General features: G+C 49.8%; 1 protein-coding gene across 2 annotated transcripts in view; it reads right to left on the bottom strand.

The window, feature by feature from the left end:
• Positions 1 to 26,328, bottom strand: part of ANXA6 (annexin A6) — a 51,857-nt gene extending 25,529 nt beyond the window's left edge. Inside the window, exons 1-11 of one of the 2 annotated variants that reach the window (XM_081268992.1) lie at positions 26,194 to 26,328; positions 15,463 to 15,506; positions 8,588 to 8,678; positions 7,665 to 7,759; positions 7,038 to 7,151; positions 5,654 to 5,744; positions 4,793 to 4,872; positions 2,678 to 2,734; positions 1,840 to 1,933; positions 1,630 to 1,725; positions 256 to 314 (exon numbers count right to left, since the gene is read on the bottom strand). In XM_081268992.1, the coding sequence (XP_081125118.1) occupies positions 256 to 314; positions 1,630 to 1,725; positions 1,840 to 1,933; positions 2,678 to 2,734; positions 4,793 to 4,872; positions 5,654 to 5,744; positions 7,038 to 7,151; positions 7,665 to 7,759; positions 8,588 to 8,678; positions 15,463 to 15,480 (795 nt within the window). In that variant the 5' untranslated portion in view covers positions 15,481 to 15,506; positions 26,194 to 26,328. The remainder of the gene's footprint in view (positions 1 to 255; positions 315 to 1,629; positions 1,726 to 1,839; positions 1,934 to 2,677; positions 2,735 to 4,792; positions 4,873 to 5,653; positions 5,745 to 7,037; positions 7,152 to 7,664; positions 7,760 to 8,587; positions 8,679 to 15,462; positions 15,507 to 26,193) is intronic. The other variant, XM_081268991.1, reaches the window with a different exon arrangement.
• Between the last annotated feature and the right edge of the window lie 292 nt (positions 26,329 to 26,620).

Genomic DNA, 26,620 nt, shown 5'->3' with positions numbered 1-26,620 from the left:
CACCATACTTACTATATGACTGATCATGAGGTCGGGGCAGGTATACCCACCGCAGGATGTGTAAGCACTCAGTGTCCCAGGCTCCAGAGCTCACCTGGGACAGAGTGCCATCACCAAGGTGAGGCCCATGGCCAATCCCTGAGGGCTCTCTTTGGCCAGTGGACATCAAAGACTTGCCAGAGTCCCAACAGTCCTGTGAGGGGTGAGCAGAGCCCCGCACCCCCCCAGCCTGGTTCATATAAACTCCCCACATACCTTCATGGCCTTGAAGAGCCTTTCAGCAAAATACTCCGGGGTGCTGCGGACGCATTTTACTGGAAAAGGGAGGAAGAGGGAGAGTTATTTCAGCCACCTTGGAACACAGAGGGGATGGCGCCTGAGCCCTTCTAGGTTTCTGTATCTTAGGAGTCACCTAGTTCAGAGGTGGGAAGAACCCTGGCTCCTGATAGCTCTTAGCCCCAGAGCACCTTGAATCCATTTGCCTCTATCACAAACCCAGAGGGTAAAGAAACCAGGAAATGAGCCTGTTGAAATCTCAGTAGCCCATCTCAAAGGCCCACTTCATCTTTCTCATCCTTTCAGGTTTCACAGGGAACTAGGCCAGGTCAGGGGGTAGAGTCTGGGGTGGAGGTGGAAAAGGTGCATCTTTAGATTCTGCTACACCAGAAAGGTACTGGCAGCCGAATCACTTCCGATCTTGCTGGTAGCATGTTCCTGACCCTGTCTACGTCATGTCACGTAGGGCTGGAGAGGGCAGCTCTGGGTGGGAAGATGAGGCCTTCCTCCACAGAATGCGAACACACAGCTTACTGCTGACTCAGCTGCTGTGACTCTTGGAATGTCAAACGTGCAAATGACTGGGTCAGGCAGCATTTAACAAATAACTGGGGTCAGGCTCCCATTTAACAGACGGAGGATGTGAGGCCCAGTCAGGTTAAGTTACCTGCCCACCTAGGTCAACAGAAAATTTGGAAGAAGCCCTGATTTTTCTTTTGGTACTAGGGATTTAGCCTATGGACACTGAGCCACATCCCCAGCCCTTTTTATTTTTTATTTTGAGACAGGGTCTCACTAAGTTGCTTAGAGCTTTGCTAAGTTGCTGAGGCTGGCTTCAAACTTGTAATCCTCTTGCCTCAGCCTCATGAACTGCTGGGATTATGGGTGTGTGTCACCATGCCTGGCTATAAGCCCTGGGTTTGAATTTAAATTCCACCATTGATTGGTCAGCTCCTGGCATTCCACCATCAGAGCACCTCTAATTCATTATGAAACTACCCATTGGCATGTGACTGAGTCTCTGTGAGACTCAGTTTCCTCATCTGTGAAATGGAGATAATGACCGTGCCTGCTCAGTGTGGTGTGTGGTATAGCAGACCTTCCACATAAGCCTCTGATCATGGTCACCATTATTCCAACTCTAAGCTCAGTGCTTTCTCCCTCTACAGCATTGGAGGTCAGTAGCTGAGATTCAACTTGGCTTCCTGCAGCCAAGCTGCCCTGGCTCCACCTTTAGAATCCATGGCCCATCTGGTTTTCTCAGCTTGATAACAGAGTTCCCCTCTTCCCTCATTCCTGGGCTGGTATCCCAGAATCCCTCAAAGGCCCTGGAAATGCAACATGAGGACCTACCCACGGCCAGCATTAGCTTCTCAAAGTCCCCGGACAGCTCCGCTCGGATGCTAGCTTCGATTGGCTTCCCCGTGGTCTTCAGATACTCATCAAACACTGAGTGAGACAGAGACAGGATGTCTGAGAGTGCCCCCTAACACTGAGAAGAAACAGGGACCTCAAAGGACAGGCTGCAGTAGGGGGCAGCTGTAGGTCTTCTCTGGAGCTTACCCAACCGAAGATGCTGCTTGCTGCGATTTCCCAAGATGAAAATGAACTGGGCCTCATCTGTTCCCCATTTCAGTTCCCCTGCCTCAAACAGGTCCTAAAGGGGAAGAGGTGGGATTTAACTCAGAGAAGAAACCTGAGGAGACACTGGCCAGGCCACTCAGAACCATACCAATAACTAGTGGCCTCTGGACCTCTGCATAAACCTCAAGTTCTTTCTTCCTTCCTTTCTGGAGAAGGTTCTATTCAACCTCATGTCCCAGATTAAATGTCCCATTCTTTCTCAAAGTACTCCCTAATGTTCTAGCAGGGTTCTCTTCCCCTTTTCAAGGCTCTGTGCATTATGATCTGCTCATAGATCTGTCTCCTAACCATTGCTTTCCCTCCCAACAAGAAGGGATGATGTCATAGCATTCTCTTTACCTGTCCCTATAGTCACAACAACATAAGGCAGGGGCTGAAAACAACTGGACATTATGGTATATTGATAGAGAAGTGTCTGTGGGATCAACATGAGTTGTCTCTCCCAGTACTGTTTGATTTTGTTCATTAGCGATTACCCAATGCTTGGCAGAGTGCCCAGCACAGAGTACGTGTTTAATTTCAAAAAACATGAAGTAAACAAATGAATAAACAATGAAACCTCCAAAATACATCTTAGCAATTTTCCACGTTATGCACCTTTGAAAGACAACTTAAACCTTTTCTTCAACAAAGTGCCAAATACTGAGGTATTTGATACAAATGGCTTCACCTCCAGCCTTTTTCAGGGCTCCCAACCTCTCCCCTCTCTCAAGGGTCCTCTGCTATGCCTTGGGGACCTCTATCAGGGCTCATTTACCTGGACATCCTGTTGTACCAAGTCCTCGCTTACTACATTGTCCTCCTCCCTGGTTCCCTGGATAGGGAGACAAGAAATAGATTTCAAATACGACAGGGCCAGGAGAAGGACCTGGTGATGATGGTGGAGACGAGGAAGGCTGAGGAATCCCGGTGGCCCAGAAATGTCCAGGAGCAGTGACTAGGTCTGGAGAAACAGCAGCTACCAGTGGATCAAGACAGTAGCATCTATGCTGTAGGGAATCACGGGCCCCCTCTCCTAGGCTGTGACCAAACAGGAGAGTCCTAAGAATAACCACGGTCCTTCCAGGTGCCCCTTCCAGGAGAGTTCTGAAGACAGCCTCTGAGCTCTGTTTAGCCCCGACCATAGGACCTGGCATTACCCACCACATATCCCTACAATGATACCACAGGTGCAAAGGGGCTGTGCATTTGCATTTTATTATCTGGAGCTCTCATACCTTAACCCAACTTAGCAATGAGGATTTGGGACTTGGGCCCCATGATCTGAGCTCGCAGTCTGCAAAGATTATCAGATCCTCTTGGTGCTTCTATTGCTCTGTGGAGCCCTCTGCTCCATCTGATAGAGGAGGCTTAGAAGCAGGAAGCTAATCAAAAGGACCAGGGCAAACCACACTGAGCTCCTTGAGCACGTGGGCAGAGGTCTGCAGTTGGCCTGGCCAGGGCTGTGCTCCATCCTCTCTCCCCGTGATACTCGGTCTCAACCCCCTGGGCTTTCTCTGGGACTGACCATGCGATACAGCTGGCATGCCTGCAGTCTGTGCCACACTGCTGCCACTAGTTAGATGTGACGAGGCAACATCCCTGACTCCAAGATCCAGGAGTGGGAATCTCCTCCCCCAAAAAATAAACTTTGCAATGGGGCAAAGATCACACACTTCCTCACAACTGATAAATCCCCATCCTGTTAATATGAGGTGTAGGTTGTAATGGAAACAGGAAGAGATGAATTAGGAAGAATTAATGTAAAAGAGGGAAGGGGAAGAGAGAAGAGGAGAGAGGGACAAAGTGGTGGCTTGGTTTATTATTTATTTATCTATTTATTATTTCTGTGGCAGGAGGGATTGAACCTAGGACCTCACGCAGGCTAGGCAAGCACTGTAATACTGAGTACAGCTCCTTTATTACTTAAATTCCTTTTTTTTTTCCAGACAGGGTCTCATTAAGTTGCTCAGGCTGGCCTTGAACTGTGATCCCTTTTCTTTAGCCTCCCAAGTAGCTGGGATTACAATGTGTCACTGTGCCCAGATGCAATGGCTTGATTTATACATGAGGCTTCAGAAAGGTTTGGTCCTTGGAGCTGGACTTGAGACATTGCCTTGCCTGTCCCCAGAGTGCCAGGAAAATAAATGACACAGTGAAGCAGGCAAGAGAGACACGTTTTCCAGTCACTGAAGGCCTGATGTTGCCAGAATTTTCTATTAATCCAAAGAATCTAGAAATCTGGTTACTGAGCAAAATCTATTTTTGAATGTCAGCAATTATCTCAAAGTTTTTTGGTGTTTAAACATGTGGGAAAACAAAATTAAAAAAAATCCAACATGGTAGACTGAGTTCAGCCATGGAGAGCAGTGTGAGGCCTTCTTAGAGTCCTCTTGTGATGGGCTTCATGGGCAGCAGAGAAGGTAGCACAGCCTGGCGGTGGGTGATGTGATGCAGGTGGCCCTGCAGCACCATGTCCCTCCTGGTATCCCGGGCAGGTACCATGGTTGGAGGAGCAGTGGCAAGAGGGAGGCCCAGAGAGGGGCGGAAGGAGTTCACAGGGAGAATACTGGTCACAAGACAGGAGTATGTGCCAAGGACGTGTGGGTCTTCTGAAGGCACTGTACTATCCAGAAGGATGGGTCCAGGCCCACCCCCCGGGGGTCCCCAATTCCATACCCAGGTGAGCCAGAGAAACTGTCTTGGGATCCAGAGGCTAGGGGCAGTTGCAGGGTGGGCAATGAGGAAGGCAGAGCACAAGAGAAGGACCTTCCCCCAAAAGCCCCTCGCGGGCCATTTGTCTGGGAGCCTGAAGGAGGCGCCCATGGTCCTCAGCCCGACTCCGGGAGAGAGCACCAGGGAGGGGCTCAGAGGCTCATATGGATTAACTAACCTGGAGCAGGACCACCAGCATCTTCTGGAAATGGCCAGAGGTGTCGCCGATGATGTCAGACTCCAGGTCTCGCTCGTAGGCTGCAGGAAGGAACATGAGATCTAGCCTCATCCAGAGGCCTCAGGGATCCAGGACAAAGGTCCCTTGCTACCCCACAAATGATCACCTGTTTTGTTTCAAATCCCAAATCCAATCTACAGGCCACCGTGGCAAGACCCAGAGTGTATCTGCAGTTGTTGGGACTATGACATCATGACATGAAATCTATCTACTTCTCTGTCCCTGTTGGACCATCTGACGGCGGACAATATTATCTCTCAAGGACAGTGGCTACCGCTTTTCTTTGGTTCTTTCCAATCCACAGTGACAAGATTAACTGTCTGAAAGCCCCTATTTGTCACTGGACTCTGAATAAAACATCACTTCCCTCTTGAAGATCTTGTATGACGCTGCCCAGCCCTCTACCTCTTCCAGCCTTATCTGGCTACCAGTGCTTTCTACCTCAGGGCCTTTGGACTTGCTGTCCCCTCTGCCAAAAGGACTGTCTTTCCATTCTTCTCACAATTGCTTCCCTGGTGACTTATCTGAAGTGGGTTCTCCCTGTCAAAGTCTGATTCTTATTTGTTTCCTTCATAACATTTAACCCCAATGTTTATTATCATGTTTATTTGATTACCCATTTTTGTTTGTGTCTCTCTGTTATCTCATTCGTCTACCCACCACAGAGCAGGGACTCATTGGAAAGATGGACGGGTAGGTGGAAGAATCAGAGAGGCGATGGATAGTCTCAGTGTCCCCACCCTTGAAATCATCTTCATTTCATATCTGAAGATCCCGAGTGGCCCCTCCTGCCCATCTCACCATCTTTGTATGCTGCTACCAGTTGGTGGATCTGCTCATTTGTCCGGGAAGCCAAGATCTCAATGAGGCACTTCTCATCAGTGCCGATGCCCTGGATAAAAGGCACACAGGAGTTAGGGGCAGGGGTGGTAGGACACCCCTACTCAGGGTGCTCCCACCCCAGGTCTTGGGCACCAGTTGGGTTCTGGACCTGCAACTCTGGGCAGCTTGCTCTTGAATGTCTCATTAAGAAACTTGATCTTGCTTTTGCTTTTTGGCCTAGTTGTACCCCTGAAAGCCAGATGGGTCACCAGCTCATCTACTGGAGTCACCTGTGGAAAGCTGACCATGGCTCTCATTCTTGCTGTAACTTTCAAACTGCTATACTCACACTGGGAAATATGGTCTCAACATGTGCCACCAGGGTGTCAGTAGGAGAGAGGACTCTTTAAATTGGTCTAAGTGATCTTCCTTGAATGGATTATCCGAGACATCTACCCAATGAAAGGAACCATGCTAGCTCTTTGTATACAAAATAAAAATCTTAAAACATCTGAGAGAGAGCGAGAGCAAGATTTTATCTTTCTGGGCCTCAGTTTTTTCATTTGTAAAATGGAGATGATGTTAGTTGCTCTTCCAAATGCTAAGGGAGATTGAGAAGGCAATATTCTCTCACTGTAGCTAAGAGTATCAGTTTATGGAACGAATTCATGATTGATAGCTCATTGGTAGCAAAGACAGTATCACCTTATAGGAGGTGAAGTGCTAGGCACAATTAAGGGGTTTTGTTGTTGTTGTTGTTGTTTTGTTTTTTTGGTGCTGGGGATTAGAACCCAGGACCTTGTGCAAGCAAGGCAAGCACTCTACCAATTAATCTATACCCCCAGCCCCGATTATGGGCTTTTTAATATCTCCCTTCTTCCTGGAGGGCAACTCTCTGCCTCAATCCAGATTAAACTTCTCCTCTTATCTTGAAAATACCTCCACAACCTCTCCTGCCATTTCCCCCAGCCTAGAATGACCTCCATACTCCTATCCATCAACCTTCTCCAGGTCTGGGGCTTGACTTGATCCTCTCATCTCCTGGGATGCCTCTTCCAACCACTCCAAGCCCAGGACCTTACCCTGTGGGCCTCTTTTAGTGTGTCCCTGGCCTATTGCATGTTGGATACTTATTTGGGACTACAAGCTCCTAGTGTGGGGGTCTGGGCTGAGGGGTTTGCTTTGCTCTGACATCTGTCCACATCTGCCTGCTCTGAGGTAGGGTTTTGGCAAGTTGCCTCTTGGAGCAAGACACAGCTGCTGGGTGGGTGCAGGGCTCACCAGATGTTTGCTGTAGAGCCTGGGATCTTCCCATCACCATACCCCCATCCCTTACATGCACATATTCATCCACGTTTCTTACCGAAATGGCATCTTTAATTTCTTTGGCATCACTATAAGCAAGTGGCCTCATCAGGCCCACGATCAGCCGTTCGAACTTCCCCGTCAGCTCATACTTTAAGTCAGCAATGAGGTCCTGGGGGGTGGGGAGGTGCAGTGATAATAATAAGAATTACATTTAATGAGCACTTACTCTGACAAGCACTGAGGTTAGTAATCTTTCTGAATCATGGCTTTTGGAAATATGCGCCATCATCAGCCCTTAGAAACAGCCTTAGAGACCTCAGGGAATGTGCCCAAAGTGACCCAGCCAGCCGAGGGGCTGTGCAGGTTCAAGTCCACAGCACTGCGCCCCTCCCCATCGTCAGCTTCCTTGTCCACCATGTGTCTCTCCCACAGTCTGGGATTCTACAGAGTGGACACCACTGAGATCTTATTCCCTAGCACAGCCCTGATACATGGCACAGTGCACAGCATACAGCAGGTGCTCTAGACATACTCGAGACTGAAGGAAGAAAAAGAGGAAGAACAGGCTCTGGATGCAGGAGTGTCAGCAGAGGCTGACCTGGAGAAAGAGACTCAGAACCAGAACACAGGCGAGTGGCATCCTCCCTGCCCACCCCAGAAGCCCTCCAGCTGCCGGGTTTACCTTGCCATACAGGGACTTGTAGCTCAGGCAGATCTCCTGCCTCTGCTTATTGCTCCGGGAGGTGATCAGCTCCAGTATGGCCTCCTTGTCACTGCCTGGAAGAGGGGAGGGCACCGGTCACCCCACCCACTCTGCCTTCAGGAGGCCCACTGGTGCTCCCTTCCCTGGGCACAGCCTTGCAGTCCCCTGAAGTCATCAGCTCACGAGGAGGAGGTGATGAGCACAGGATCCATGGGGATATTTCAAGTTCCCACTGAAGAGGGTCATAGCACACACAATATCTCAACTCAAAGGGCCCTCATCCAGCTTCTGCACCATGGAGGAAACCGGGACCCAGAGAGGGGAAAGGACTCACCCAGAGTCTCCCAATGAGCCAGACTTAGAAGCCAGGTTTTCTATGACCTGGTACAGGGTTCTTTCAATCACAGGACAAAAGTAAGAGAACAATGAGTGCCACCCTCAGTGGTCACCCCAAAGAAAGGCAGGGGGTTGTCATCAGGAGGGGGCTCTACCAAGGAGATTTCAACTACACCAACAAAGCACTAGTTCCTTAACTTGGGTGGTAGATCTATGGGTGAAGTTTCCATTATTCTTTATACCTTTTCTGTTGGCCTGAAATGTTTTATTATAAAATTGTGAAAAATAAAAGGAGGAGACAAAAAAAAAAAAAAAAAAAAAAAGAGGGTCGTGGCTCAGTGAGAGAGCACTTGCCTAGCACGTGAGAGGTGCTGGGTTTGATCCACTGTAAAAAAAGAAAAAAAAAAGGAGGAAGAGGAGGAAGAAGGAATAGAAGGAATATACATTTCACCACCTCATACCCCTCCAACACCAGGACTCTGGGCTATGCCCACATTTGGGACTACTCTTAACATCCAGTGAATCTTCCTTCCGGCAGGACCCACTCAGGTTGGTCTAGCACCCACCGAAGCCCTTCATGGCGGTGTACAGAGCCTCAGCATCCTGGCCGGGATCAAAGTCTGGGAAGTCGTGAATAGAGCCCCGGTACTTGGCACCCTGTGGAGAGAAAAGCAGAGGATGAGGTGCTGACCTTGGACTTGGACTAGGTTTGCAGCCTCAACCTCTGGGCAGACACCTAACCCTGGTCCACATCCACACTCAGCCCTGGCCCCTGAAAAATCAAGTACCGATCATATAAACCGCTGGTAAGGGTAAAGATGATTCTCTTGTGCCACTGCTCCAACCTCCCCAGAGGGCAGTGCTACTTCTCCAAGGGAGGGTTTAAAAAGCTGGCTGAATGGAGGGGGTGGAAAGGAACCCCGTGAGAGTAACAGGGGCCCCTCCTATTTTCATGGTGCTTTATAGTTCACAAAGCCCTTTCATCTCCATTACTGTGATTATTTTAGCAACTATAGGAGCACTTATGATGATCTCTATCACAGAGACAGGCAGCCAAGCACAAAGAAAGAACCACTTGCAGGAAGTCACACAGATCCCAGACCTCGTCCCTGCTCCCCTCTGCTCTCCAGCTCCACAAACCTGGCCACTGTCAGCTACTCAGGGTGAGGTCTTGGGCCCAGGGGACCTGGAACCACCCTTGAGTTCAATGCCAAGACAAGGTGCTACCTCTCTGGGCCCGGTAAACTGAACTGTGAACTGGCATCTAAGGACAAGCTGGCACAGTCCTTGCAGGCAGGGAGAGGAGGGCAGAGAGCCAGGAGGTGCAGACATCGAATCTAAACTGAATGCACAATGGGCTGGTTCACAGAGAACTCAGATGTGGGTCAGCCATGCCCACATGAGAAGACTGGGGTCCAGGAGCAGGAAGAGCAGGGAGAGCCGAGGACGCCAGAGACCAGCCCATACGGTGGCACTTCATCTATGCCAGACCCAATGCTGGGAGCTGAAGACGTGGGGAGAGAAGAGGAGCCTAGCTCTGTCTTTCACGAGCTCCTTCCTAGCTCTGGGCAGAGACAAGCAGGCAAATTAACATAAAGCTTGTAATGAATACCTTAAGACAGAAGCAAGGTAATGTGGGAGATAGCAGAGGCTAATTCCAGCTAAGGCCACAGTGGGGTGGGGGACCAGGTCAGGCTCCATGGAAAGAGTTGTAGGGGTCAGGGTGGCCTGAAGACTGTGCCTTTCCAGGAGTGAGACAGGCAGAACAAGCCCCCTACTGTCCAGTGTCTCCCAGGGCCTGCATTGCAGGACCCAGCCAGGCGCCTGCGTGCTCCTTGGTTTATGTCTGCAGAGGCTGACTCCCCTGAGGTATGCACGCGTGGGCGCAGTGTTGCTATTTAAAGTCCTGACGGGGCGGGTGACCAGAAAGGAACACTGCCTTCTTCCCGCCATCCATGAATCTCCTGCAACCTGATCATACCCCTGGGCAGAGAAGGAAAGCTTAAGACAGGTCAAATACATGGACCAGGGCACATTGTAAGGAGCTCAGAGAACAGAATGGTGACTTTTCCTATGGCCAGGCTCCCTCTGCCTTACGTCGCATCTCATGGGCTAGAGCCTATGCCATTCCCGAGGGCATCTTTACCTGGGCAGGCATTCCAATCCAGGAACCCCAGAGGGAAGGCACCAGACCCACCCCGGCTCCGGCTCAGGGACTGACAAAGGAGACTCAAGTACTTGTCACATGAATAAATGAACAGGAGAAAGAACAACTGGCCTCCTCCAGGAAATTTTACCTCCCACCCTTGGAGTTTCTCTCTGGATACTCCCAGCCCAGCAATATTAGAAAAGAAGAGCTCTGGGATCAGCTTCTGGGATGGATGGAGAAACGAGGGTTAAGAGATCAGAATGACTGCTTTGCAAGGGGCCTTAAAGATCCATTAGTCCTGCTTTCCTCTTGATTCTTGACTCCGTGGAGGACAGGGACTGTGTCATGAATAAGACAAGTTAATGTGCATAAGGAGAATAACTGGGTACAGAGAATGGAAAGGGATCAGTACCTGACAGTTGCACGAATCAATGAAGGCACTCCTCAGGCTCTGAGATGAAGGATGCTTAAAGAGGAAGGCAGGAGGAGTGGGGAGTGGGTGGAGTGTTTTCCTGGCACTGAGTTTCTAGCAAAGTTCTCTCCAATGCTGGGAACCCTGAGACAGGCACTGGGAGCACCAAGCTTTGAAAGATGCCACTAGGGCCAGGTCTTCTAGGGTCTGTCTGGCTCCTTTGCAGGCTGCTGTTGCCATGATCCTTGGTTGGTTTCCTCTCCACCTGCCTGAGCCCACCCGTCCTAATCCACGCTGGCTCCAGCCTTCCTGCCACTCCTCCCTGGCTTACTTGGAACCACATGTAGGCCAGGCATATTGGCACATACACCTGTAATCCCAGCAACTTGGGAGGCTGAGGCAAGAGGATCACAAGTCGGAGACCAGTCTAGGCAACTTAGTAAGACTCTGTCTCAAAACCAAAAAGGGCTGGGGATGGAGTTCAGTGGTAGAGTGGCCCTATGTTCAATCCCCCGTAGAGCAAAAAATAAAAAATAAAAACAAAAAAAAACCATGTGTGGTTCCAAAGACCCAAAATACAGAAGGCAGATGACATATCAAGACCACACAGAAAGTCAGAGGCCTGGCTGGGAAAGGAATCCAAGGCTCTTTCTAACAGACCAAACTTTCTTCCTTCCCCCTGGTTGCCATCTGGGATGGGGCTGGAGATGGGAAGGGCCAACCATCACGCAGCCGAGGACTTCTGCTCTGGCCAGTGATGTCCCCCTGTCCCTGTCCTTGAATTCTAAGCATTTAAGTTATTTCACTCACCATCATTCCTCCATTAATCCTCTGCTGGAACTGGCTCCTTTGGGGGTAGGCTCATTTCCTCCCTGTGCCATTCTGACCCCATTTTCAAGGCTATAAATAGGCAGTAGTGCTGGCCAAGTCTTTGTACCCTAAGTGCTTCTCATACTCAGATGCTCCTGTTTCCAGGGAAGCAAGGGCAAGGGCCACCCTACAGTTCATTCATTCATCCCCTCATTTAAGCAATCAAGCAACATTTACTGAGCATCTACTGAGTGCCGGGACCAGGGACCACTGAGATCTCCTAGGCTGGAAGAGAAGATGCACTGTAGCTGCAAATGTAATTCAGTGGGGTAGGCATTACAGTGAGAGTAGCAAAGGAGCCAGAAAAGGAACCTTTAGGTCTCTTTCCTTTAGGAAGCTGTGTCTAGCTCACTGATGTATTTCCAGCTCCTAACACAAGGCCGGGAGCAGCCAGGCACTCACTAAATATTTGTTTTATAAATGGATCTATGAATGACTGAGCTTATGTGCTGAGCAGGTCAGAGAAGGCTTCTGGAGGTGAACTCTAAGCTGAGTTCTAAAAGATGAGTAACAGCTGGCCCCAGGGAGCAGAGCGATGGAAAAGGCAACAAAAGAGGAGACACATGGCAGAGGGCTGGGGTTGGGGTCAAGGAACATTCTGGAAAGCAAGCCCAGATTCTTGAATGCTTAGGGGCTTGTGTCCAGAGTTGCTAGGATGGGATGTGGCTGGAGAGTGATGTAAAAGAGCGGAGAAAAGCAAGTCACTGAGGCTGTAATGCTGCCCAGTGGCTCCAGTCCTGGCTGGGCTGCCCTGGGCATTCCCCTTGGCTACAAGCTCCTGGTACTGTGGTCCTCATCCATTAAACAGAGCACCTGCTCATGACACTGTTCCAGTGTTGGACTTTTAAAAAACAATCCAGTTGACCCACACAACTTTTGTGTAGACTAAAAGCAGTTAAATAACAACAAGTTTCATATGGTTCAAACTGATGCCTTTCTCAAGGTTGGTACGTGAGATCTGGAAAATGTTTAACTTGTCTGCTGCGGCGGGGGTTTGGGGGAAGTGAACAAGTACCAAGGTATGCTTGAGCAGCCCGGGCCCTGGGGCTCTGTGGTCTGAGCCCCTCCCAGGCTGCTGCTGGAGCAGGTCTCTGAGCCCATAGTCAGATGCCCAAAGATCATGGAATTGTAAGCTGCCAGGAGGGGACAAGGAGAAGATGGAAGTCTGTCCCCAGGATGAAGGACAGAAGAGATGGCAGCAGACTACCCTTTGTTGCCCCTCCACTGTGACCCTTCTCCCTCTCTGGACAGTGCAGGTGAGTGGGGGTGAGCAAGGAAGGGGCTGAAGGTGACAGATGAGGCCATGCCCTGCTGGGAAAGGATGTCCAATGACCTTCTCAGAGCTTGGCCAAAATGTCCACTTAGAGACAAGCTTAGCTTAGTGAGGCGCAAGCCCAGTCTCCTACGCAGCTCTTTACACAAGGATAACAAAAGTGATCTCCTGTTAGGCTAGTTACCCCGGGACCCCACGTGGTGGGGGGAGCTTTGCACTGGTCACATGTAGAGCTACAGAGACAGCTTCTCAAAGCACCCAGGCGCAGACTTCCCACTGCTATCAGTCATTGTCACACCCACGGTGTGAATTATGTATCTCTTAAGTGTCACCTGTATGGCTGCCCAAGCCTCTCCTCATCCCTCTGACCCTGACTGCCTGTCACACTGGTGACAAGATCCTGGCCACAGGTACCCATAATGGAGGGAGGGGACAGCAGGGAAGGGACTTTCCGTCCTGAAATATTCAGCAGGTCCTGGTGCCAGCTGGTGAGCAGCCCAGGCCCTGGGCTCTGTGCTCTGAGGCCCCTCCCAGGCTGTTGCTGGAGCAGGTGTCCCCGGTCTCTCAAAGCTGAAGCAGGCGTCCCCAGAGAGACGGCTGGCTGCACAGGACCTCAACTGATAGGACTTGACCCAGGCCTCATCTCCATAACTCCCAGAATTCCCGGCACCAGCACCTGCCCTTCTTGCCATGTCCCCGAAGCCTTTCTACAAATTCAACATTGCATTCTGTCCCAGAGCATTCCACGAAACCGAGGCCACAGAGCCATGCCTCCTGGGAACTTCTGTGACATGGAAGTATTTCCTCATGCTTTTGGGTTCCCCTCTTCTGGAAGGAGACATGGGAGGACAGCACAGTCACCATGGTGGGAGGAACCGGAGGCAGGTGATCAGATCTAGGAAGAGTGTGTTTGTGTGTGTTTGCACATGGGGGTTGGGCCCTGGAAACAGAGTTAAAAACTGGAGCAAGAGACACAAACTCTAGCTCAGTGGCCAGAAGACCTTTGTCATCTTCCTCTAATATTGTCCTCTGCAACCTCTCCCTGCCCCAGCTGCTGCACTCTGAGCACACCAACACTCTTCCTCCCGGACCACACTGTTCTCTCCCTGCTCTGGCCTGATTCAGCTGTTCCTCCCTAGGCCATGCCTCGGTCCTCTGGTGTCTCCTCTGAGTAGTTCTCCACAGGCCACTGTCCCCATCCTCTCTGCTTGCCCCAGAGCTCCCGTACTTCCCCATCAGAGCACTGTGCATGAGGTACTGACCCTCCATGGGAGGAGGGCCCCCTAAGGCCCTGCTACTCTGGGACTTGATTGCAGGGGTCTATTGGCCCCTGGTCCCTGGCAATAAAAACCACTGATCATCCAGGGACCAGGCCTGGCCCTAGAGCACTGGCCCAGAATTCCAAAGCTCCATACCCCAGGTCCTGGTTCCTCTTGCCCACTTGGGTCATCTGGCACCCTTCAATGCAAATGCCCATCTGTCCTGACTGCAAATGGGAAATGGGGAAACGGCAAGAGCTCTGCCCTGGAATTTTGCCCATAACCACAAATACTCTCTCCTTGTGGTCAGAGGCCACCATGCAAAGTGTGTTCCTTAGGGGCTGGCAGGGAGGCCACACTGGAGTTCTCCTGAGGGTGCTGGTCCTATGTCACATAACATTGCTCTACACAAGCTCTGGGTATCCGTTAGGCCCCAGTTCATAGGGTGGTAAGTCACAAACATAAGGGTGAAGTTCTTTGCACTGCGTTCAGCCACCTTGTAAGGGGCAAATGAGCCCCAAGGGGAGTGAAGAACTCCTAGCTCCAAAGGGGCCATGACTCTAGAGGGACCCCAGGCCCAGGGAAGGCAGAGCTCCGTGTCCCTCAGTTTTATTCTCCCCCTCCAATGCCATCATCCCACTGACCACACCTCTTTCTGCAAGGCTGGCCACCAGGGACCACTCTCAGGCCAACTTTGGCACAGGGTGACCCCTTGGGTTGACTATGAATAGACCCCAGTCTTAGCCACACAGGAGTTCAAGTTCCAACATGTCTCTTTTTCTACTCCCAGCAGCATGGGCAGACAGAATGAGAGAGTGAGCTTAGAGTCTTCCAAGCCAGGGAAATATAATCCTGTCTGCGTGTGACAGGGAACATCCCCATCTCCAGGGCAGAGAGGACTTTATTGCTTCTTGGCTTTGTTGAGTATCTGTCTCCTTTCTTGGGGAACCACTCTTGGGCCATGCAGTTCATGTGAAACCAACTCAACCTCCTGGTTCCAAGAGGGGGCATGTTACCCAGGCCAAGCCAGCAGGAACGAAACCCGAGTCTTCCCCTAGAAGCATGTGTTGGTTTCTCCTGGTCTATTAAAGCAGAGGAATGGAAACCTGGAGCTGCTGGTAACTAATGGGCCAGGCAAAGAAGGACCTACTCAAGACTAAAGCCAGCCAGAAGCAGCTCACTCACAGAGAAAGAATCCTGACTATCATCTGGGCCCCTGGATCTAGCCAGACCTGAAGTCCTGTGCTTCTTGATCATTTGGGCCAATGAGCATCCCCTTTTCTGCTTAGGATATTGTATATCATCACTGGTGACTTGCTTCTGAAGAGCTGTGACTTTTAACAGGACTTAAACACATTTCCTGATGGTTTTAGCGTGAAGGTTATCAGAGGGTCTCTGCAGGAGGTCTAATGACTCTAGGGGGATCCTAGGCCCAGGGAAGACAGAGCACAACCTTCAGGAGAGAAAGGTCCCCTTACCTGTGCTGGATTGGCCATGGTGTCAGGTTCTGCGGCAGAAACCACTGTGGAGAAGAAAAAGAGTTCGTGAGATTCCCCTGAATTCTGATCCTTTCCTTTCTTCACCCCCACCCTAATTTTTTTTCCAGCTGCCTCAAGCCCCTCCGGTTAAACCACATCCAAAGACCTGGTCTGTCTTAGTACCTTTTTTCAGATGACAATCCATACACTAGATGGTGTCTAGACAGTCACACCAGGGCAAGCCAAGAGGGCGGGCAGGCAGGACCACTGACCCGGCAGCCTCCAGGCCCTGCAGAGCACTTGCCCAGACACTAACCCTCCTCACATCATCCTTCCAAGCCTCAGATCACTCCTCTCAAGAGGAGGAAAGGAGGCTGGGGCGCCGCAACGTGTGATCCGAGGTCAACCAGCTTAGAACTGAATCCGACCACTTCAGCTTCCCAGTCAGATCCCAGATCCCAGATTCCATGCTATCTGGAGCCTGTGTGGCCTTTCTCCAAGTCACCAAAAATGGCTTCAGAACCCAGGACTTCCGATGTGCAGACGGGGGCAGGGGCTCCCACCTGCACCTCTCCTAGGTCTACCATTCATTACCACCTGTCCCGAGTTAGGCCCTGCTCTAGGACAGCAGGTATAGGAGAGCTGAAAGCCCTGCTTTCCTGGAGGTTGGGTCCTAACGGGGAAGAGTGACTAATGCATACCTCAAGTGGTGGTAAGGACCACCAAAAAGACAAAGCTTGGCCAGAAGAGTGACAAAGGCGAGATCTCAAGTGGCTGCTCAGAGGGTGTCATGAAGCCACCACAGAGCTTGGTGTGGCTCAGGTGGCAGTAGGAAGGAGGTTGACAGGACTGGGGCAGGAGGCCAGTGCCTCAGGCCACTGTGAAGTCTGAAGTTTTGCTGGGGGAGTGGCAAATGCCTGTCATCTCAAAGACTTGGGAGGGAGAGGCAGGAGGATGGCAAGTTCAAGGCCAACCCGGGCAACTTTGCAAGACTGTCTCAAAATAGGTGTGTGTGGGGGATTGTGCTGAGCTGGGGATTGGTGATGTAACCCCAGTTTCACTTCCCAGTACAAAAAAAAAAGTCTGATTTTTTTCCCTCTGATCAATTTCCTCTGATGAGTCAAGGCCATTGCAGGGGATCTGAACAAGACACATGATCTCATGGAGAATGGATAAGGAGTAAAGGGTGGTGATGTCAGGAGCCAGGGTCTACAGTGACGAAACAAGAGACACAGGTACATTACCTACAAATAAATGAAAAAGAGGATGTAACTGGTTTGGAAAGGGGAAGGGGGAAGTGGGCAGGTGCTGGGCTAATGAGAACTCTCAGCAGAAAGGCAAGAGATGAAAGCTAAGCAAACTTTTCGGGATAAAAAGAGGAGAAATGAAGGAACTTTGCTTTCCGTAGTAAACAGGCCTGTGTGATCTCATCTCTTTCAACCATGTCTATGTATTTTTTTAATATTTATTTTTAGTTTTATGTGGACACAATATTTTAATTTTATGTGATGCTGAGGATCAAACCCAGGGCCTCAAGCATGCTAGGTGAGCACTCTACCACTGAGCCCCAGCCCCAGCCCCAGCCCCGATGTATTGCTTTTTAAAAGTAAAAATAACAAACTTACTCAGTAAGACCCACAAGGAACAGAATTGAAAGGGGTGGTGGAAACCAAGGAGACAGTCCAGATCAATGCTTTTTATTCCTCTACATATCCCTCAAACCTCAGAGGAAATCTTGTAGACCCCAGCCCCTGACCTTATTCTCTTTGGGGGACACTGGACATGGTGGGACAGAGTGGAAAGAATGTAGGTTTTAGAGTCAGAGCGACCTGGATTGGAATGTTTGTTTTGTCACCTGAAGCTATGTAACCAAGGTCTCATTGCTCTATTTCTGGGTTTATCTTAAGCACAAATCTGGGGCTTTCCCTTTTCTGCCTTTCAGGGTTGTTGGAGGATGAGACCGAAGTCATCTCCAGGGCAGCAGGGACAGCCATATTCTCAGTAGACAGTGGAATTCACTGTACTGGTGTGGGGTTGAGGACAGGAGCTTTGTTCGTGTGTTCCCACTGCCTGATGAGCTCCCCAAACTGCAGCAAAGGACATTTATCAGATGGGGTTGGGAGTGAAGGGGACCTGCCTGCAAAGCCAGCTCAGCTGGGCTCAGCTCAGCTCTGCTCACAAGGAAACCCTACTGTCGCCCTGGCAACCAGGGGCCTCTTGGTACAAATATGCAGCTTTTACCAGGAAATGGAAACTATATCCCCTCACAGTGTGTGTGTGTGTGTGTGTGTGTGTGTGTGTGTGCGCGCGCGCGCGCCCGTGTTTTGGGGACTGACATCCACCCCAGACTGGGCTGGGAGCCAGCTCTGAATTTCCCCAGGTCTGGGGCATGATGGGGTGGGGGTCAAAGGGTGAGGGAACCCCAAGTCTAGCAGAGAATCTGACTAAATGAGGCCCCGGAAGTCGGTTGACAGGAGAGGGAGGGCTGAAGTCCATCATCTGCACATCGAAGCAGTTTCCTTTGGCCTTGTTTGCTGGAAACTTTGATAGCTGGCTGCAGCCCAGGATCATCTGGAAGAAAGCCCCTTTCCAAGGAGAGAGGCTCCAAGGAGGGGCCTCTAAACCTTTGGGAAAATGGTCTCAGCTCTGAGAACAGTTTCTGTGGTGGCCTGTGTGGGTGCACGTCTCCTGCTACATGGAAAGGGAGCTTTTTCCAGAATTAGACATTTAGACTCCAGTTCAAATGGCCAGTCTCCCTGAGGATCCCTCTAGGGGTTCAGAGAAGGTCCGAAACAGATGTGCCATTAACACTTACCCCGAATTTAAGAGAAGCTCTGATCCCTCCGGACCCTACTTCTCAAACTAGGCAAATTTTTATACCCAGTATTCCATGATCCCAGCAGGGTGCTGAACGATCTGCTGCTCTAAGCCTCTGATTTCTGAGAGATACGGCATCTCAGGATGAAAAGTGACCTTTCAGAAACTAGACAGCAGCAGGCCACAGCAAGCCCCCACATAGCTGTAGACGCTGGCTTCAGCAGGACATAGGAAGATGCCAAAGGAAAAGATCCACATTCTAGTTACGAGTCTGTCCCTGTGACCTGGACAAGTCGGGCCAACTCTGGGCCTCAGTTTCTCCATCAATAAGATGGGAACAATATGGGCTGGGGTTGTAGCTCATCTGGTAGAGCCTAGCATGTGTGAGGCACTGGATTCGATCCTCACCACCACATAAAAAAGATGGGAACAATATATAACACTTCCTCCCTCTTTCGGAAGATCCACAGTTGATATGAGGGGCGTTTATAGATTTCAACCAGGGATTTTCACAGCAGAGTACGGATCCTGGAAGGGTTGTCCCTCAGATCACAGGATTCTACCTCAGCCCCTCTCCAATTATGCAAGATTCATCACTTTGTTGAAATAGTTGTTCAAGCCTGGCAAACACAGTCTCTCTCTCCTCCCAGGAACTCTGAATCTTTTCTAATCTGTACACCCATAAAAACTCATCACAGCTGATCGCTCCAGAAATCCAGTCAGGGGTGGAGTCACCTGGGAGGCTTTGTGTTGTGTGGCCACCCACTGCTGTCACCACTGCCCAATCCTAGAGAGCTGGACAAGGGTAGGGTCTCTCCAGGTCATGCAAAAACATGGGCTTTGAGGCCCAGTTGTTCTCCAGTTTGGGATTCAGATAAGTTACTTCAACCGAACCTCAATTTCCACATTTGCAAAATGCATATAGAAACACCAACTTGTGATATGAAAAGCACTCAGCACAGTGACTGGCACAAAGTCAAGGATCAATAAATGGTAACTTCTATTAAGACAAGCACAAATATTTTCAAAGACTTCAGCATCCTAGCATGGTAATAAATGCAGATTTTTGCAGTCAAGGTCTCCAAGTTCAAATCCTGACACTGCAAACTCCTAGATAAGGACCTTGGGCAAGTTATGTAACTTCTCTCTGCTTCAGTTCTTCATCTCTGATAAGACAATCCTGTTTGGTTTTTATGGGGTACTGAAAGATGACACATAAAGATCACTCAGCTTTCTGTGGGAGAGTAAAACACCCTACTCCCAAATGTCTCTCTCTTTCTCTGGCACTGGGGATTGAATCCAGGATGCTGTACCCCTGAGCTGCATTCCAACCCTTTTTATTTTGAAACAGGGTCTCGCTAAGTTGCTGAAGCTGGTCTTGAACTTGTGATCTTCCTGCCTCCCTCTCCTGAGTCACTGGGATTATAGGTATATACCACCACGCTGGGCTCCAAAGATATTTCTTTGGTGTATTTTGAGTTAGTTATTCAAAGAAAGCAGACACAAGACAGGCTCTGCAAAGGTGTCCTTTTGTAAAGAGAACTTGACATCTGTGTTAGTTAACAGCAGATGCAGGCATAGGCAGGATCTAATATCCCTCTTTCTGCATTGAAAAGATCTTTTCACAGGGAGATTGGGGGTTTGACACCTGGCCCAGACACAGGAGCACAGCTAGCCTTACCTGGAAGACTGCATCTGCTTAACAAGATCATTATTGCTCATAGTGAAATTTTCCTCTCACAACCTTCCACTGCCTACTCCTTCTCCTTCCTTCTAGAAGCTCCAGCCCCCAACCCTTTACTTAACTCTGTACAAGGTTCATCGATCTTGTCCCTTATTCACTCTCATGCTCTGTGCCTGGCTTCCATGCTGATGCACATCTATAAATGTGCATTTTCCCCCTTTAAGTCTGTGTAATGTCAATTCATTTCATAGACTAAAATTATCAAAACTAGCTGGACATGGTGGAGCACAACCAGCCACTCTGGAGGCTGTCGCAGGAGGACCGCAAGTTCAAAAAAAACTTCAGCAACTTAGTGAGGCCCTAAAACAATTTCTGAGACCCTGTCTTTAAATAAAATATATATAGTTTACAAAGGGCGGGGGCTGGCGATGTGCTCAGTGGTTAAATGCCCCTGGGTCCAATCACTGGTACCAAAAAAAAAAAAAAAAAAAATCAAAACTTTGGAGGGAAAAAGTGCATTTAAAACACCCCTACACCTCTGTGCCTCCTGGATGCCCAGGGGGCTATAACTTGAGCTGGTCACTCCTTTGCTCACCAGTCTCTCATGGTGCCCTGGGTTGCCAGTCTTCTTAGCTCAGCCTTCAAGCCCTTGTGGGATTCTTCCTGATGTATCTGCCTTCACCTCCCACCTCTTCACCCACCACAGCCTCCCCTCTCCCTAAAGTAGAAGCACTCTGCACCAGCATTTTCTATTCAGACTTCTAGAACCTAGACCAGAGCTTCCCCATCTGGTTTCATTAATACAACCTGTGGACTTTTTCAAAATCCCCCAAAGATTGACTCAACTGCTCTGGGACAAGGCTTGGGCTTTGGTAATTTCTAAAAACTTTTCTAGGTGATTCTGATGTGCAGCCAAGGAGGTCAAGAACCACTGTTGCCTGCTAGATTCAAATGCCACAATTTCTAGAAAGCCAGGGGCAATCTCTTCCTCCTTGGAAACTCTGCAGTGTTCAGCAACTACCTGTACCTGACTGGCTTTGGTCGACCCTTGTGAATTTATCACTCCTCCATTGTATGGAGGCTGCCTGCCTCCCAAATATTCCAGGAAAAAAATCCATAATTCAAAGGAAAATCCTCCAGGCTATCTGATTCTGGTCTTTCATTGTCTTTGACTATTTAGAGATAGGCAAGTTGTAGACAATTGATGGTAATGCCAAGTAATTCTAATACTTGCTCTTTAGATCCTGTTCAATGGACTTCCCTCCCCCTCAAGTGGAAAAACCAGTTTTACCTCTAGTTGCATATTCTGTTCAATATAAAGGCATTTACAATTCTCTTTTGAGCAAGTTACCTGCTTGCTTTTATCACTGATTAATAAGGACAATAAAATTTTTAGCTCATGATCATTTTTATATCTGGGTGAGTCATGATTTTACCCTTTTTTGAAAATTATTATATTTACTTTATATGCTTTTCTGTTATGCTCCCCAGAGAGGTTAAATCTTGCCCTTGGCAAGCGGAGGTGGCTCTTTACGATTGTCAAGTGAAATGCCTGGAGTAGCTCTAAAAGCTTCCGTTAGTGATGTCTTTGAAAAGTCACAGGAAAAAAAAAAAATCAAGGGGCTGAGATCGTAGCTCAGTGGTAGAGCGCTTGCCTCGCACAAGTGAGGCCCTGGGTTCGATCCTCAGCACCACATAAAAATAAAAAAATAAAAATAAAGATATTGTGTCCATCTACAACTAAAAATAAAAAAAAAATGAAATAGTCTAGATTAGTGGTTTTCAAACCATGCTTTACTCCTCAATTCTACAGCCAAAGAGAAAAGAATTTGAGAGATTAGGCAACTTGGCCAACTCCATAAGGAACATTACTGATTAACCCAGGACTCATTTTTTCAAAAAATTACTTATCAACAAACTAGCCTCACTGGTAGGAGTTGGGGGCAGAAGAGAAAACGAGACAGATGGGAATGCTGCCTCCACAGAACGGGCAGTCTAATATAGCAGTTTGCAAAATTTTTTGGATTCTATACACCACCAGTGACAAAAGAAAAAAATAGCATTTAGTATGATGAACAAAAATATACTTTAAAAATATGGTATTAAAAGTACATGTATAGGCTGGGGATGTGGCTCAAGCCGTAGCGCGCTCGCCTGGCATGCGTGTGGCCCAGGTTCGATCCTCAGCACCACATACCAACAAAGATGTTGTGTCCGCCGAGAACTAAAAAATAAATATTAAAATTCTCTCTCTCTCTCTCTCTCTCTCTCTCTCTCTCTCTCTCTCCCTCCCTCCCTCCCTCCCTCTTTAAAAAAAAAAAAAGTACATGTAATTGTGCTCTATATGTGTAATAAGGATTGTAATGCATTCCACCGTTGTGGTATATTTAAAAAATAATAAAATCAATTTTAAAAAAGTACATTAAGAGTCTGACAGTCTCTTCTCGTATTCCAGAGTGTGTTGGAGGGCCCTGATTTTTATAAAATCTACCTTCTTCCCAGGTTGGGATTGTAGCTCAGTGATAGAGCACTTGCCTAGCATGGATGAGGCGCTGGGTTCCATCCCAAGCAGCACACACACAAAATCTAGACCCTTCCCTTCCTCCTTTTCTGATGTTTTCCCCCCCAATCTGCAGGAAGACACCAGGAGCAGGCTACTGGCCTCCAGGAGCCTCCACGGATGCATCGAGGGTAAATGCCATCCCTGGCCCTGGGCCTGGGCACACCCCCCAGCTCCAGGCACTCAGGTTTCTTAGAGAGCAATGTCTTTGCCCTCCTGACCCAGAACCATTGATTCTCAGCTGGACAAAGCCCGGGAGATCATATGGCTGCCCCAGCATTGGAAATGGTGTGACCTGGGTTTGAATCCCAGCTCAGGTCACTTTTGTAAAGGGCAGCAAATGTAGTGTCTTTCAGGATAGCTTAAAGCCAGACTACCTGAGACTGAAGCCTTGATGCTATGTGTAACCGCGCGGCCCTGGACAAGCATAACCTCTGTGCCCCTGTCTCATGTGGAAAATGGGGGTAGAAACAGCCCCTACCTCAAGAGTTATGGTGAGGGTAAAAGAATTAAGGAGTGCAGCAATTAGCAATGCACTTGGCACATGGAAAGCACTAGAATAAAGAGTTTGTGATTGTTATTTCTTCCTTATTTTCCCCCTTTTGAGGGCTGGAGCGTCCACATCTGCAAAATGGGCATAAACAGTAACAGCACCTAACATATCAGCCAGGGCCTGGAGAATGGTAAGGGTTCAATTAATAATGGTTTATACCTTTTTATGGTTATTATTTAAGGAGAATAAAGATGGCATTTTACAAAATGAGGAACCTGAGGCCCAGGTCACCTGTCTTCTCAAGCACCACACCCTTCTCAGATTATAACAGCAACACTTGCTTCTGTTTACAGCATTCTACAGTTTACAAGGCACTTTCATATCTGCCACTCATGAAGGTATCAGCCTCACCCTTTTTGTACATGAGGGACCTGAAGCTCAAAAAAAAAAAAAAAAAATCCATGGACAATCATGGACAGTGATTCCTTTAGAGCCAGTCCCTGTGGAAAGGATACCGAGAATGCAGATGGGAATGTGGCTGGATTCTAAGCCAAGCCAGGAACTGTATAAGCATAAAGATACCCCCACCCCCACACACTTCCTCTCCATTGGCAGTTGATGTAGAGTGGGGGGGAGTGTGCTCAAGAATCAGTGTAGAGACCACATCCTGTGCTTTTTCCCCACCCAGTAAGTATCTTGGAGAGGCTGGGGGTGAGGCCAGAGACACCACTGGGCCTCCTCAAGATATACTAGAATGGTACAGCAAGAAGAACCACACAAACCCAACCCATTTTACCAGCTGGGTGCCCTCGGCACAGGTCTTTTCCCTCTACAGAGGAAGGAACTAAAGCAGAGAGGGCAGTGGGTGTGCCCAGGACAGCTAGCTGGTTAGCCGCAGGACAGAGGCTGGGTCTGAGGCCAGAGCCTGGTATTCCAGAGTTCCCTCTGGGTGCTGCAGTGCAGATGTTCCAGATACTGGCAGCCATCCAGCACTGCAGGGTCTCCCCACCCCCACCCATCCCAGGATCACCTCAAAAGACCAGGCTCTGGACTCCCCAGGGCAGCCCTCTCCTCCATACACTCAATCCACTTTCTGCCCCAGTAACAGCTGCAGCCCTTACCAGAAACCACAAATAATTGCTGTATCCCAGCGGTGGGGCCTTGGGAACAAAGGATAGAAAGCAGAGGAAGATGGATGAGTGACTGTCACAGCTGCAGAGGGGATGGAAGCTTTTGCCTCCCTCTCTGCCCAGCCCCACCCAGTTCCCAGAATCTTACATCTTAGAATGGTTGAATGTTAGAACACCAGCCCTGGATCTCACAGCAGTCCAGTGGGCCACAAAAGCCCAGAGACAAGGGGCTTCTCCAAGGATTCTAACACATCTGGAACTGTAAGCCAGCTTTCTACTAGCAGCAGGCCAGTGTCCTCTGCAGAGCTCTGGACCTGCCAGATAGAAGGTCAAGGTCTATCGGGGCCAAAATGGCAGATACACCTAAAAAGGCTAAACAGGTCAGGAAATTCTATCTGGGGTCAGTTATTTGATTTTTTTTTTGTGTGTGTGTGTGTGTGGGTGGGTGGGTGGGTGTGCTTGGAATTGAACCCAGGGACATTTTACTACTGAGTTACATCTCCAGTCTTTTTTATTTTTTCATTTAGGGTCTTGCCAAGTCTCTAAGGGTTTTGCTAAGTTGTTGAGGCTGGATTTGAACTTGCAATCCTCCTGTTTCAGCCGCCTGAGTTACTGGAATTACAGACTTGTACCTCTACTACTGCCACTGCAACCTACTGGAACTAGTGATTTTTTTTTAGCTCCGGAGTGCTTAACCACTGAGCCATATCCCCAGCTCCCCCTCACTTTTTTTTTAAGTAAAAGAAAATTTGAGACAGTGTCTCACTGAGTTGCTGAAGGCCATGCTAAATTGTTGAGGCTAGCCTCCAACTTGAGATCCTCCTGCCTCAGTCTCCCCAGCCTCTGGAATTACAGGCATGTGCCATCCTGCCCAGAGGTCTAGTGATTTTAAGGGTTTTTTAGGTCAAGGGGGCAAGGAGTAGTGGAGAAAAAGGACAGATTCTAGAGGGGAAACTGGAATTCTTCCACAAACCCGGGAGCCATATGCCCAAATTTGGAATTGTCAGGGAAGACCCACCAGAGTTTAGACAAAAGAAGGGGAGGGAGAAAGCAGACTAATCCTCCCAAAGAACTCCGTTCTCCTTCCTTTTCCCCTTCCAGGGCCTGTAAGAGTTGGCCCAGGCATCTCAAGCCTGTAATCAAGATTTCCAAACCTGTGAATGGGTCCTGGCAGCTGACAAATAAATCCATTTTTATAGCCGTTGTTTCCTTTGAAAGGGGCTAGATTTATCAGCCCTGAACTTGGGAGAAAGAAATGGAGGCTCAGAGAGGGAGACCCACTGGCTCAAGGTCACTCTGCAAGCTGTGGTGGCCCTGGGATTTGGATTTGGGGTAATTTACTCCTCTGCCAGCATTCTAGGAGGCACCGGAAGCCTCTGAACTTTGGGAAGGCATAGAACTGTACTTAGGGGAAGCAGAAAGAAGGATGAGGAAACCACCACCGCACAAGAGCCCTTGGAGAGGCCTTCATAGGTAAGCAGGGGCCCAGAGTGGGTGGGAGTGGGGATCCACCAGAGCCCTGAGGTATGCACCAGCCCTCCCCCAATGCCACACACAGGCCATTTTATAAGAGGCTCGAGGGGTCCACTCTTCATACTCTCAGTCTTTGGCCTCAGCCACATCCTTCCCTGAAAGTCCTTAGATCTGTCTCCAGCTGTCCCCAGCCCAGTGTCTTCAAAGTTCCTTCAAGCCCGCAAATTAAGGCCAGCAGGACCAGCAGCCCGCCCAGCCCCGGCGACCCCGGCCCTGGACCACACCCTCTGCAGAGCCGGGGCGCCCCTCCCCTCCCCCTCCCCTAGCAGGGGCGCCGTCCGCCGGCGCTTCTCCGCCTCCAGCCTTGGATTTGCTCCTGGGCTCCGGCAGACACACCCAAGCCGAGACACTCTCGGGTTACCGCGCAGTCCTTCTCCCAGCGCCCAGCGGTTCCCCGCTGCCCGCGCCGCTTCCCAGAACCAGCGGGGGGCTCCGATCAGTCCAGGACTGGGCTTTTGTCGCTTGTCCCTGCAGCCTTCGGCAGGAGTCCCCTCTCCGACCTCAGCCCACTCACCGCGCGGTGGAGGCTCCGGGTCGCCGGCGGACGGACAGACGCGCGCTCGCTGGGTCGGAGCCCGTTAGCTGAGCTGCAGCAGCCGCAGCGCGGGGATGGGCAGGGCGGACCGCGGGCGGCTCCTCGCGCGACACGTGGCGGGCGGAGGCCAATCGGGCTCCCCGGCCTCCTTTCCTCCGCCCCCGCCCCCACCCCCACCCCAGAGTTCAGTGGCTTTTGGAATCTTAGAATGTCTCCGGCTTGGGGTTGGGGGTGGTGCCCGCCGGGAGAACCTCGAACCTCAGTTAGTTCCCAGCCCCCTGACCTGAGATCTAGAGAGGGGAGGGGGATTTGGTCAAGGTCACGCGAGCTAGAAGTCAGAGCTCCCGATTCCCATTTCTGGACACTTTCCCCCAAATTTCGGCAACTCGCCAAAGCTTTGTTGAGA

This window comes from Spermophilus citellus, assembly GCF_964194105.1.
Source record: "Spermophilus citellus genome assembly, chromosome: 1".
NCBI lineage: Eukaryota > Metazoa > Chordata > Mammalia > Rodentia > Sciuridae > Spermophilus > Spermophilus citellus.
The sequence above is the reverse complement of the archived record's forward strand: the minus strand, read 5'-3'. Positions and strand labels throughout refer to the sequence as shown.